The following is a 13,143-nucleotide window of genomic DNA, read 5'->3' as shown; positions in this document are numbered from 1 at the left end:
AAAAAGGGTGGTCCGAGAAGGCAACATTTGAGCACAAATTTTAAAGATAAGCAGGGGTGCGCAGTGGGAATTTCCGAGGAACGCTTTCCCAGCACAGCACAAGTGCCCCAAGGCAAGAGCAACCTGGAGCACTGGAGGAGCAACCAGGCCGTGGTGGTGGGAGCACGGCGAGTCAGGTTCAGGATGGGAGGGCGGGCGTGAGAGGTGCGGTGGGGGGCGGGGGGCGGGGCAGGGCAGATCTGGAAGGGACTGGGCACCGGTGTTGGAATTTGGTTTTTACTTGCAGAGAGATGAGGGAGGGGTGTTGATGGGCTTTGAGTAGCAGAATGACATGCTCTCATTTAGTAAACGGCCATTGTAGCAGGAACCCTTGGGCTCAGGACTCTACTGTTGTGTTGTATTCTGATTAGTTTTGAGTCAGCAGAATTCTGATTTGGAGATAGTTTACAGAAGAATATTTGCATGACTGGAATCTTTGCCTTCTGAAGTTTTAAGAGGATTAATACTGTATTTTGAATGATTAAATATCGTTACATCTTAAGAGTTTTGTGCCAACAAGTGCTTTGTCCCCTAGTGAATATTCAAATGAGTAAAATAATCAATAATCTTTTTGCCTGATTGTGTTCTCAGTGAGTATTATTGCCGTATCTTTATATATATGTAGCGTCATGAATGTAATTTAAAGTGAAGAAGCAAGCCAGTAGCCAGTCTAGTGCTGAAGTATGGAATCATTCTCTGCTCATGGTATATTTTCAATTGACAGTATTGATGTGCTTTTTTAAATGAAATTATCTTATTTCCAAAGAATCTTGCTTTATCTTGTGTTTGAACTTGTGACAGACCATGCAGTTTTATGCCTGATAATCTAATTTGGTTGCTCAAGTGTTTTCAAAAATAGGAATCTTATTAATATGACCAAGAAAGGAATGAAAGGAAATGGAAGGAAAGGAATGAAAAAAGGAACCTGACAAATCAGTGTTTCTTTGGTAAGAAATAATAATTAAATCCAGATGCTATTTGTACTTGATCCTTTCCATGTAGTGTGTGCTAGTGGTAAAGAACCCGCCTGCCAATGCAGGAGACATAGGAGATTCAGCTTCAGTGTCTGGCTCAGGAAGGTCCCCTGGAGAAGGAAATGGCAACCCACTCCAGTATTCTTGCCTGGAGAATTCCATGGACAGAGGAGCCTGGTGAGCTCTAGTCCATAGGGCTGCAAAGAGTTGAACCTGATTGAAGTGACGTAGCACTCACCTTTGTACTTGGTTATTTGTACCCAGCTCACACTTTTTGGCAGGACCAGGAAAAGCTTGTCTTCATTTCTTTAGGGAAAAGAATAACTAGGCCCTGCCCCAACTCAACTTACGGCTGAATCTAAGCAAACCCCTGATTTGGGGGTGTATGTAATTTAGAGCCTAAGGAAAATAGAGGTGCGTTGGGCATGTAATAAGCTCGGCTGCCCAGAATCCCTTCTGCCTAGCTGGGGCAGTAGAGCATGTAGAGCAGTTGAGCAGGGAGATGGTTTATCCTTGTTTAGGTAGGAACAATCTTTCCTCTCCCAATAGCCCCTTGAGGCCGACAGTCTTTAAGACTGCTCACACATTGTCTCAGCCTCAGTCCTATATTTGTAAATATAGAAAATAAAACATGGTGTTATCTGTAAGACTCTAAAGTGAGCACAAGAAAAAGTTGGAAATACTGCCTGAGATAACAGTATTTAAGCTCAAGATAGTTGGATTTTAAGTTAGGTGCTGTATACAGGATGCTAAGAGAAATACTCCCAGTGAGAAGCTTCTCTCTGAATTCAGTAAGTGAATGAGCTGGGAGTCACGCCTGTCTGTGGGCTTCCCCACCTGTGGGTTCTGTTGAGAACCTGGGGGAAGGTGTTCAGTCATTTCAATTGTATTGAAAAAGAAGGTGATTTTCAGTAGTCTGCTCAAATCACTGTTTTAAAAATAGCGACTGTTTAAATTGCTTGGGTAGTAGTGTGCACTTAGTTTGGGTATTGGAATGCAGTCTGTTATATTGAGTGAGTTGAGTAGAAATCTAATGAAGATTTTATGAATTATAAGTTGGTCAGCCATTTACATTGATTTCCAGTGATCAGTGTTTTTGTGATAATTTAAAATTCAACGAATGAGATGCTGAAAAGTGAAATAGCTGAACGAAATAGGAATAATTTTAGTGTCTTTTTAGCTTTAGATTTGCTTTTAAAGCTACACACAATGATCACAGGAAAAAATTTCCTATTTAACTTTCCTTATGGAGAATCTGTGGGAAATGTATGTGGCATGCAAATTGGAAAAAAGAAGGCTCTATATTATGTTTCATCCAAAAATTTTTTATAAGGACATATCTATCAATAAAATATCTAAATATATATAAATATATCTAATATATTTTTATATACTTATAAAATAACTTAAAAAAATCAATAATGAACTATGAGTCAGTATACAAATAATTTAAGTGATATACCTTTGAAAGTTACATCTGATGTTTAAAGCAAAGTAAACTGTTCTAAAACTGGATGTGTTTGAAATTGAAGTGTAGATTTCATGATAAATTTAAAAGAATAACTAGGCATAGGAGTTTTTCTGCTGCGGATTTATTTAAATTTAGTGAAACTCTACATAAGGCATTTAACATAGGATTTGGAAAAGTACATGGCCTCCCACTGTTGACTCTTTCGTCAGGGTATAAAATATTTTTGTATGATAATAAGCATAGATGATGAGGGAATGAGTTTGCATGTTAAATAATAGATGTTTTCATTTGAACTAGAATAAATTTTGTTTTTTAAAAAGAAATCATTTGATTATGAAAACTGTAAGATAAGGTAATTAAATTCTTATGAGAGTAACCTATTTGGGGCTAATTTACTACCCCATGCTGGCAAGGTATGGTAAAACTCAGTGTCCTGCTTCAGTGTCATTGATCCTGTCTGTTGGTATAATAATTTTTGAAACAGCATGGCATTATGGAAGAAGAGTTAAAAGATTCCCTTGTTCTTTAGCACTGTAATTTTACCCTTAGGAAATTATTCCAAGAAAGCAGTTCATTAGAGATGAAAAGCTTGTTGTAACATTGTCTATCACAGCAAAACATCAAAACCAATTATGTAGTCTGTGTTAGGAGGTTGGTTTACTAAACTGAACATCAGCAGAGCATAATACTGTGCAGTCATTAGCATATGACCTGGAAAAGCGTGATTGTGCTGCCCCAAACACCCAGTATCGTATGAATGCAGCTATGTTTAAAATACATGAAAGGTAATGTGTAAATTACCATCGGATCATTGAAAAAGCAAGAGAGTTCCAGAAAAACATCTACTGCTGCTTTACTGACTACGCCAAAGCCTTTGACTGTGTGGATTACCAAACTGTGAAAAATTCTTCAAAAGATAGGAGTAGCAGACCACGTTATTTGCCTCTCAAGAAATCTGTATGCAGGTCAGGAAGCAACGGTTAGAACTGAACATGGAACAACAGACTGGTTCCAAATCAGGAAAGGAGTATATCAAGGTTGTATACTGTCACCCTGCTTATTTAACTTATATGCAGAGTACATCGTTTGAAATGCTGGGCTTCGTGAAGCACAAACTGGCATCAGGATTGCCAGGAGAAATATCAAAATCCTCAGATAAGCAGATGACACCAGCCTTATGGCAGAAAGTGAAGAACTAAAGAGCCTCTTGATGAAAGTGAAAGAGGAGAGTGAAAAAGTTGGCTTAAAACTCAACATTCAGAAAACTAAGATCATGGCATCTGGTCCCATCACTTCATGGCAAATAAATGGGGAGACAATGGAAGCAGTGAGAGACTTTATTTTGGGGGGCTCCAAAATCACTGCAGGTGGTGATTACAGCCATGAAATTAAAAGAGGCTTGCTCCTTGGGAGAAAAGCTATGACCAACCTAGACAGCATATTAAAAAACTGAGACATTACTTTGCCAACAAAGGTCCATTTAGTCAAGGCTATGACTTTTCCAGTAGTTATGTATGGGTGTGAGAGTTGGACTGTAAAGAAAGCTGAGCACCGAAGAATTGATGCCTTTGAACTGTGGTGTTGGAGAGGATTCTTGAGAGTCCCTCGTACAGCAAGGAGATACAACCAGTCAATCCTAAAGGAAATCAGTCCTGAATATTCATTGAAACAACTGATATTGAAGCTGAAACTCCAATACTTTGGCCACCTGATGCGTAGAAGTGACTCATTTGAAAAGACCCTGATGCTGGGAAAGATTGAAGACTGGAGGAGAAGGGGACAACAGAAGATGAGATGGCTGGATGGCATCACCGACTCAATGGACATGAGTTTGAGCAGGCTTCGGGAGCTGGTGATGGACAGGGAGGCCTGGCATGCTGCAGTCCATGGGGTTGCAAAGAGTCGTACATGACTGAGCAACTGAACTGAACTGAAAGTATAAAAGTGAAAATGTGAGTGTGATTATTCAACTTCATATTTTTACAAACTGTTAATATTATGATGCCAGTTCAGTTTTTTTAAAAGATGGAAAATAGCCTTCTTGTGTCCTATGAAATGCATCAAATATTTTAAGACCACAAAATTGAAAACAAGCACAAAGGATATGGGGGGATTGAGAAATGGAAATTGTTATACTTGTTTTATTAATGAGTATGTGTTGTTTTCACTTTTAAGAATTGCATGGATTATTTATCATGACTGTGAGAGAGAAATTAAAGATGTCTTTGAAGTTGCAAAGATCAAGATGACTGGCACAACTAAAGAAAGCAAGAAGCTTGGTAAGCTTAGGCACCTCAGTCCCCTTGTTTTCTCTTCTACTAAAAATTATTTATCTGTGACACATAATTTTAAGACTTTTTAGGCAAGGTGGAAGGAGATGCAATAGAATTAGTAAAAGAATAAATCTAATGCATTGGTTTGATTTATAGGTTTTTCATGGAACAAGTATGTCTCTAAAGCCTTATTTTTACTAATTAAAATTCTGCAGTATGTGAACTTGACAGCAATTGTATATACATGCCGTGTCTAATAAAAGTACAGCGCAGACGCGGAACCCGTAAATACGGAGGACCAACCATGGGACTTGAGCATCCATGGATTTTGGTGTCCACCACTGGTGCTGGAATCAACCCTGCACAGACACCAGGGACAGCTGTGTATAGTCACAGCAGCAGAAGTTGGCCAGGGAATGAAGTGCAGTCTGGAGAGAAAGTACTAGATTAAGAGACAGATGTTGGAAGTTCAGTTTCTGATTTCCTAAAAGACCTTTTGTACCAGTTGGAGGCAAGTCTGTGATCTCTTAAGTCATTGCACTCCACAGGGAAGTGAAGTGATGCCTGGCTTCTTACTTGTCACTGGCTATTTTGAATCAAAAAGAAAGTTGCTAAGTGTTTTCTCCCCTGTGAAGGGGCTGTAAAAATGTCACCAAAATTTCTCCTGTAATTATACTTTATTTTTCCAAAGAGTTATTTTTGAAACAAGAGGGGTTTTTGTTGCTTCTAAATATGTTAAATAAACAAAAAACTTGATTTAAAAGGATAACCAGTGAAAGTATCAAGTTGCAAGGAAATGATTTGCCAAGGCCACGTTCTGCTCTTGCATGTACCCATCTCTGGACTTTCTGGATGGAGTTCTGTGCCTGTCGGAGTCAGAACCTGGCCTTAAATGGCTACAGTGTGTCCTCTGTGTCTGCATAGCTCCCCTTTAGAACCATGAGTGTAGCATTTGCTTGTTGAAAGGAGCCTGTGCCCTGATTGAAATTGATAGCTCGTCTTTCCATTCTTTTCTTTAGGACAAAGAAGACTATCTTTAGTAGTGGGTAATTATTTTGTGATTCACTGGTTTGTGGTTTGTTTTTGTTTTTAATACAACACTAATATATTGGTGATACTAGTTCCGATTTTTTTAATGGTTTGAATCTGTGTATTGCACTTTGGTAAAGATACTGATAAAAATATTGGGACAATAGGCTTTTGGAAACAGAAATGCTAACTCATCCTAAAGGTTACTTGTTCTTAAACGGTGTGTTTATATCCTTGTTAATGTTTCACCATGGATATGTTAAATTGAAGAAGGAATTCATAGGGCCTGGACTCCCATCTCAGGCCTGTCCGTGCTGATCCTGCTCGGCTGCCTCTCCAGTGGACTCTGAACTCTCTGCTTAGTGCCTGTGGGAACGACAATGGAAGGATAAGACCCCCTCCAGACAGGGGAATCTTGAAGATCACATCCAGGTTGCTCATTGCCTAAGAGGAAGCATACCGTAATCACCCCTGTCTCCGGACAGGTCATAAACTTTTCCTGTATCTATCAGGATGTAATCACAGGCTTATCGATTATTAACTGGTTGGAATGTAACTCCAGGCTTATTGACTATTGACTGTTTGAACACACAACACTTGAATGATGGGGTTATTGTAGTTGTATTTACCCTACCTTTGTTTATGTAAGTCTCAACGGAATTGAGGTGGTGGGTTTGGACACGTACACATGGGGTAGGTGGTGGGGTTTGGACACGTACACATGGGGTAGGTGGTGGATTTGGACACGAACACATGGGGTATAAAAGATTTTCACAAATGCTGGACGGGGTTCTTGGCTAAGAGGAGACTCTGCCTTGGGCCCGCCGGTGTAATAAACTGCACTCCACTATCTGCATTGTCCTTCTGAGTGAGTCTGTTTCCCGGAAAGCGTGGCTATAACAAAATCAGTTTTTCTTTTTAGTAAACAACATATTAATACAGTTACATGTTTAATGTTTTCATTTAGTATATTTGTCATCACTTGCTACTGCAGTAAAAGGGAAATCTTTCTAAAACTACCTCCTTGGGAGGTTATTAATGCCCCTGTCATAATATTAATTTATCAAGCTTAAGATTCTCATTGAGATAAATGACATAATTGGAATATAATTTAAATCAAATACAATACTATCTTAATGGTATCATTGCATTAACCTAAAACCTTAATTTTTTTTCTTATTTTTTGAAATTCTTAAATTATCTTGTTAAAAAATTTTTAATTAACCTAAGACAAGTTTAGAAGATACTTTTAAAACAGGGTTAAAATTACATCTCTCGTATGTATCCATTAAGTAGTAAGAAATAGGAGAGTAACCAAAAAATTATAGTTTCTATTACTTTGATGTTATCAGTTACAAGAAAGGAAGAACTAAATAATAAACAGAATTCAGAGAATAAAAACTATTTTGTTCATCTTTGAAAATGTAGCTTGTTGGTCAACATTTAAAAATAAATTTCAAGTTAAATACAAATGACTTCAGAAGTTCTAAATAGATAGAATGTAAACTTTTTAAAGATACCTTTTCAAGGATTCGAATTATGTTTAAATCAGTTCTTAATAGTAATTACAGTTAAAAGAGAAACCTAAAATTTGGGGAAGGTAAATTTTCAATGGATCAAAATTAAGGAATTATGAATAAAATTTTAAATTTGTTTTGTTTTTTCCTTGCTCTGAAAATGCTGCATCCGAGATACTAATAAAAATAGAAAGTCAGTGGCGGGCGGTTAAAAAAAAAAAAGAATAGAAAGTCAGATTGAATGTATTTTACAAAAGGAAATTGTGTATAGTCATAGAGATTCAGGGGAATTCTCTCTTTTTGAACCATTCTTTACTCAAGTCTTTAACATCTACTTAGTTTAGATAATTTAAAACAACGTTAAAATGCCAGTAAAGCACTTTTTCTTTGTGGTAAGGTTTTTATAAAACCTTTGCCTTTCTAAGGTCAGAAGGTTACCCTGATACTCTCAGAGGTGTGGGATTGTCCTCCCGAGATTGATACTTTGGTGTTTTGTTTTTCTTCTGTATTCCTCAGATGTACTGAGTGAAAAGACAGGCAAAGGATATCTAGTAATAATTTTTTAAATTGCCCATTTTTTTTCTTTTTACTACTAAGATAAAACACACAAGTATTAGTTGAGTCCATTTACATAATAACTTCCTTATCTTTAGTAATCCAAAACTTAAAAAATGATATGCCAAACACATTTTTTTCAGTGTTTCTCCACTGAAATTAAGAAATCTTGTTGACTCCAAAGGGAGTCTTGAACACAAGACTACATTCAGTCCTGAGTAGAAGATTCATTCAGTAAATGTTTATTAATTACCTATTACATGATAATTGCTGCTCGATACTGAGAATGCAGCAATGAGCAAAGACCCTACCCTCTTGGTGCTTGTACTCTAGCAGAAATTGTTTAAGGATATTTAAAATTTACCAGAATATTGTTACTTCTTGCTGATAAATAATATAGACTTTTTTATGAGCCCAAATAGAGCACTAGTAGTATTTATTAACTACTTTAAAAAAAGAAAACTATATGCAGAATTAGGCTTTGCTCTGAAACTGGTGAACTTAGTAGAGCGACACCTTAAGATCGCCAGCAGGTACTGTTCAGATTGACAAGCTAGTAGCTCCAGTGCATCCCCCGCTCCTGGTTGCTGTGTGTCCAGCCTTATCATTTCATATTCCTTTAAACTTCAGGCAGACAAGGCTAGGAAGATTGACATGTTTTTGGTGTGGCAAATTAGTAGTTTATACTCGAGCTTTTGCCTAGCAATAGCAACTATCACTATCCCTGTTTGGCAGGAGTTGACACCTTGTTTTCCGTTTCTTAAATATTTCTAGAGTTATATTCATTAATTTTCTGTTTTATTCTATAATTTCTTTCTTTGCCATTCAAGTTAGATTCTCATTTGGGTTTAGAATGTTTCACAAAACGATCTCTACAATTGATCTAACAAATACTAAAGAGAGGTTTTAGATAAAGGAAATGCCAAATGACCCTGAAAGAACTCCAATTCCCACATTAGACCTGTCTCTCAGCTTTACCCTTCTACCTACCCATCTCCCAATAATTAGTGTTTTGATACATGTGTTTTATTCTCAGTGTTCACAGAGCCAGCTAAGTTACTAAACAGTTTAGCTTATTATTTCTAAAATGGTTTTAAAACTCCACTCATAATTTTTTTTATCAGAGGGAGTATAAAATTATTTAGTACAGTGGAGATTCCTTCCAAGAGCTTTCAGTGAATACAGGATTGTTAATGCATTTAATGTATAAATGTGCAAGTTCATTCTATTAAATTTTCACTGTATTAAATTATTTACTTGAACTCTGTTTTCTTCAGAAATCAGAACTTGGAAGTGTAGTCTTTAAATTTAAGTACATCAGCTTAGGAGACTTAAAAGTGTGGGGGAGGTTTACAAATGTAGATATTTTTACCTGAATATTTGCATCAAATAGTACATTAAAAGACTAGTAAAGGTTTTTCTGTCATGTAATTTCTCAAGCAGTAGCTGACCAACTAAACATATGTTGCCTCTCTCGTTGCTTGGTGCTCCTGGTTCTTTGCATGTGTCTTTTCAACTAGAGCTTTAACTTCCTCTTGTGCGCGGTTTGTGCAGATTGCAGCTTGCTAACTTGTCTTTGTCTGTGACGCTTGCAGCCTAACCCGTCGCAGCCACACTGCCTGGAAAGGCAGTGCTGTCAGACGGGAAGCCGAGAGTGGGCGTGCTCGGCGTGTCAGCAGGTGCTCTCAGTGCGTGTGTGTGTCTAGGAGCCAGTCGTTCATCCTGGAGAAGCTGCGCCAGAAACACTGCTTGCTCTGGGTTGCCAGGGCTTGGCCAGAAAGAAAACCAACAGAAAGGAAGTGGGATGACTGCATCCAAGAAATGTGTGGCATGGTTAAACATGTATGGTGGGTAGTCAGAAACTTATAAAAAGTCTTAACCGTTATACTTTTGTTTTCAGGCTGTGTTTAGAAACTATAAAATTTCTTGTACGTATGGTCAGATTTTGCATAATGAAACCAAAGTTTGTCTCTAACTAACTGTATATCATATTTGTTGTTGTTATTTTTTACTTTACATATACAAATATGATTTGTATATCATATTTTTTATCACTTATTTTATTATTTGTCCCTTCTGACCATCAGTGAATAATACAGGTTTAGCTGAGAAATAGTCAAGAAGAATAAAAATGTTTTACTGTTTAAATTTAATTCTGAATAGAAACATCACATTTTCTTGTAAAAATAGAATCCTTTAATAGTTTGGTGTATGTAGGATATTGTGCAGACATATTGTTCTCATTTTTCCTCATAGCTATGATAGATACCTATGTTTATACCTAAACTCAGATGTCCCATATTAATATAGTTAACTATGTATGTGTTATGTTAGTTGTATTTTAAATACAACAAATATTCAGGGTTTTGTTTTTGTTGTTTTTTTTTTCTCTCTTCATTTTGTTTAGTTTTTAAAAGAACTTTAATCAATTCACTTGCTGAAAAAACAGGAGTGTCTGAGTTCAGGAATGTATTAAGTTGAGTCATGTGTAATTGACGTTTTTAGTAGGACAAGATTAATTGAGTGTTGGTAGTTTCATGTGGTTCAGCCTAATATGTTGATTCAATGTAGAGGCAAATAATATTGGAATATGGCAGTTTTTTTCTAGAAATACAATCATTATGTTAGCTAGTATTCTAGGGGGTCAGTGACTTTCATCCATAGTCATGTCTTCTGAGTGGAAAAGAACTCCTCATCTACTTTTGAAAAATCATCAGACAACTGTGATGAGAGTGGGCAGGGCACAGTGTGATCTCTAAGATCCCTTTCAGTCTTATTCTGTGATTCTGTATGATTTCACCTATCTTTACATAGGCTCAGAAGTAGAACACAAATCTTAATGAAAGAGGAAGACACTCTACATCCTCTTCATGTGGCAGAGTTGTGCCCTAACCCATATGAGCCCCAGAAGAGCAGGACAGCAGAAGGGAGCCCTGATGGATGCCATGAACCTTTCATTCGTGAAGGTCACAGCTTTTAAAGGTTTATCATTTCCCAGGTCTTCACGGGAGTTCCGGGAAATTAACCGGGTCTACTTCCAGTCTAAATAAGCTCAGTGTTCAGAGCTCCGGGAACCGCCGGTCTCAGTCATCTTCCTTGCTGGACATGGGAGACATGTCGGCCTCTGATCTCGATGTTGCCGACAGAGCCAGATTTGATAAGGTAAGATAAAATGACGCATGTTTCTTAAACATTACTGTCAGTTTTCTAGCACCAGTTTGTTACTGCTTTAATTGTGTTCAAAGATTTGGGCTCTATTGACTCTTTTAATTAACCGTGTCTTACTTTCCATTTCTGAATCTAAAAAAAAAAAAAATAACTGGTCAAATGGCAACTGAAATGTGATTCATCAATTAAATGACATAACAGCTTTATTAAAATTTGTTTTAAATCATAAAGAGCTTGCATTGTCAATCCAGTTATTTGAGTGACTACAAAGAGGAAACAAGTTTTATGAAGCTAAATTGTTTAAATAAAGTTTTATCACTCTGTTCCTCTTTCCAGATTCCAAGTGAGTAATTGTTGTCAGTTTTGTTTTAGGTATGTTCTGACCCTCTTATGCCTCATTAGTACTGCATTGTCCTGTCAATCTTGGAAGTATTTGTTTGGGGGATTCTATTAAGATTATAGATAAAGCTTCCCTGGTTGCTGCAGAAAAGTGATTAAATGTGGAATGTTATTTTAAGCGTTTTGTTCAGTTCTTTGTAGAATCATTTTGGTTTTCTTCAGATCTTTGAACAGGTACTGAGTGAACTGGAGCCCCTGTGTCTGGCAGAACAAGACTTCATAAGTAAATTTTTCAAACTACAGCAGCATCAGAGTATGCCTGGAACTGTGGTATGGGTGACATTTATTTACTAGCGCATATTTATGATCTGTATCATAATTAGCATAATCATTATATTGTCATAATTTTAATATCAGAACAGAAAAAATTTACATTGTAAGGATTTTTTAAATAATTTTTATCATATAAGATAATAAAAAAAAGGATAGTGTTTGGGCATCTAATCTAATATTCTAGACTATCTTAGGCCTAAACATTCTCCAAATTGATGAGTGGGGGACATGTCTGAGTTTACTTGGCAAAAAATATTTTTAAAAAGCAAATTTATTGTTTTAGTGATCAAGAAAAAGTAAATAGAATTAAAAAATTAAAATGATGTTTTAATGTATATTTGTTGTTATTTAGTCACTCAGTCGTGTCTGACTCTTTGCAACCCCGTGGACTGTAGCCCACCAGGTTTCTCTCTCCATGGGATTCCCCAGGCAAGAATACTGGAGTGGATTGCCAGTTCCTTCACCAGGGGATCTTCCCAACCCAGGAATTGAACCCGTGGCTCCTGCATTGGCAGGCAGATTTCTTTCCTGCTGAGCCACCAGGGAAGCCCCCATGGTCTTAAAAAATAAATGAAAGCAAGCAAGAGAAAAATGGTGAGCCTCAAATCAGAATCTTTCTTATGGCTTTCTTACTATGAGACTGAGAGAGTAACAGGCGGGAAGGCCAGGGGTCTCCAAATGGAGGAATGAGGCTGTAAGTGCCAGACATTTTTATCTCTCCTAACCGGCAGAAAAGAACAAACCAGCGATCTGTTTTTCCTTCTCTATACAAAATTAAAAGGAGGTTTCTCCTAACATTCTGTGTGGCCATGACACCTGGTCTCACCTAAAGCTAACTACTCCCAAACCTTGAGTTAACCAATACATTTCTTTTTCGTTTGGAAATGTTGTCTCAAGCTATGTTAATGAACCCCAGACTCCATCTTCAAGTTGGTTCCCCCAAAGGGCCTAACTTAACTTGTTCAGGTATTGTTCCCCTAATCTATGTAAACGAAACTATTTGTTGGTACAAGATGCAAGTCAATAGTTTTATGGCCTGGGATGAATTATCTGGTGCCATTCTAGATTTTATGACATTCCTTTCTTTTCATTAACAGACTGTGAGTGACTATATACCATACAGCTAAAGACTAGGAGGGGGGTACTCTTTTGCCCCCTTCTGATGCCTATGTCAGAAGCTTTGTCTATCTCCTTTATACTTTAATAAAACTTTATTACACAAAAGCTCTGAGCGATCCAGCCTCATCTCTGGCCCCGGATTGAATTCGTCTCCTCCGGAGGCCAAGAATCCCGCGTCTTATCGTTCAGCAACAACCTTTCAAGACCATAAACTAATTATTTAATCCCTACTTTTCCTCATCTATGTAATGGGTATAATAATGCCTATTGAACATGGCTCTCTGGTGGCATAAATGTAAGAAAATAAAATGAGCCATTTGCTAGAG

The 13,143-nt window shown here is 37.2% G+C and overlaps 1 protein-coding gene across 1 annotated transcript in view; it reads left to right on the top strand.

Moving 5' to 3' along the window:
* Positions 1 to 13,143, top strand: part of LOC136152994 (exocyst complex component 1-like) — a 37,381-nt gene that overhangs the window by 9,977 nt on the left and 14,261 nt on the right. The window contains 4 exon segments of the mRNA XM_065914612.1: positions 4,660 to 4,763; positions 5,777 to 5,803; positions 10,857 to 11,020; positions 11,588 to 11,695. Of these exon segments, the coding sequence (XP_065770684.1) occupies positions 4,660 to 4,763; positions 5,777 to 5,803; positions 10,857 to 11,020; positions 11,588 to 11,695 (403 nt within the window).

This window comes from Muntiacus reevesi, chromosome 22, assembly GCF_963930625.1.
Source record: "Muntiacus reevesi chromosome 22, mMunRee1.1, whole genome shotgun sequence".
In the NCBI taxonomy this organism is placed as follows: Eukaryota; Metazoa; Chordata; class Mammalia; order Artiodactyla; family Cervidae; genus Muntiacus; species Muntiacus reevesi.
Note: the sequence above shows the minus strand (reverse complement) of the source record. Positions and strands in the feature narration are given on the sequence as shown.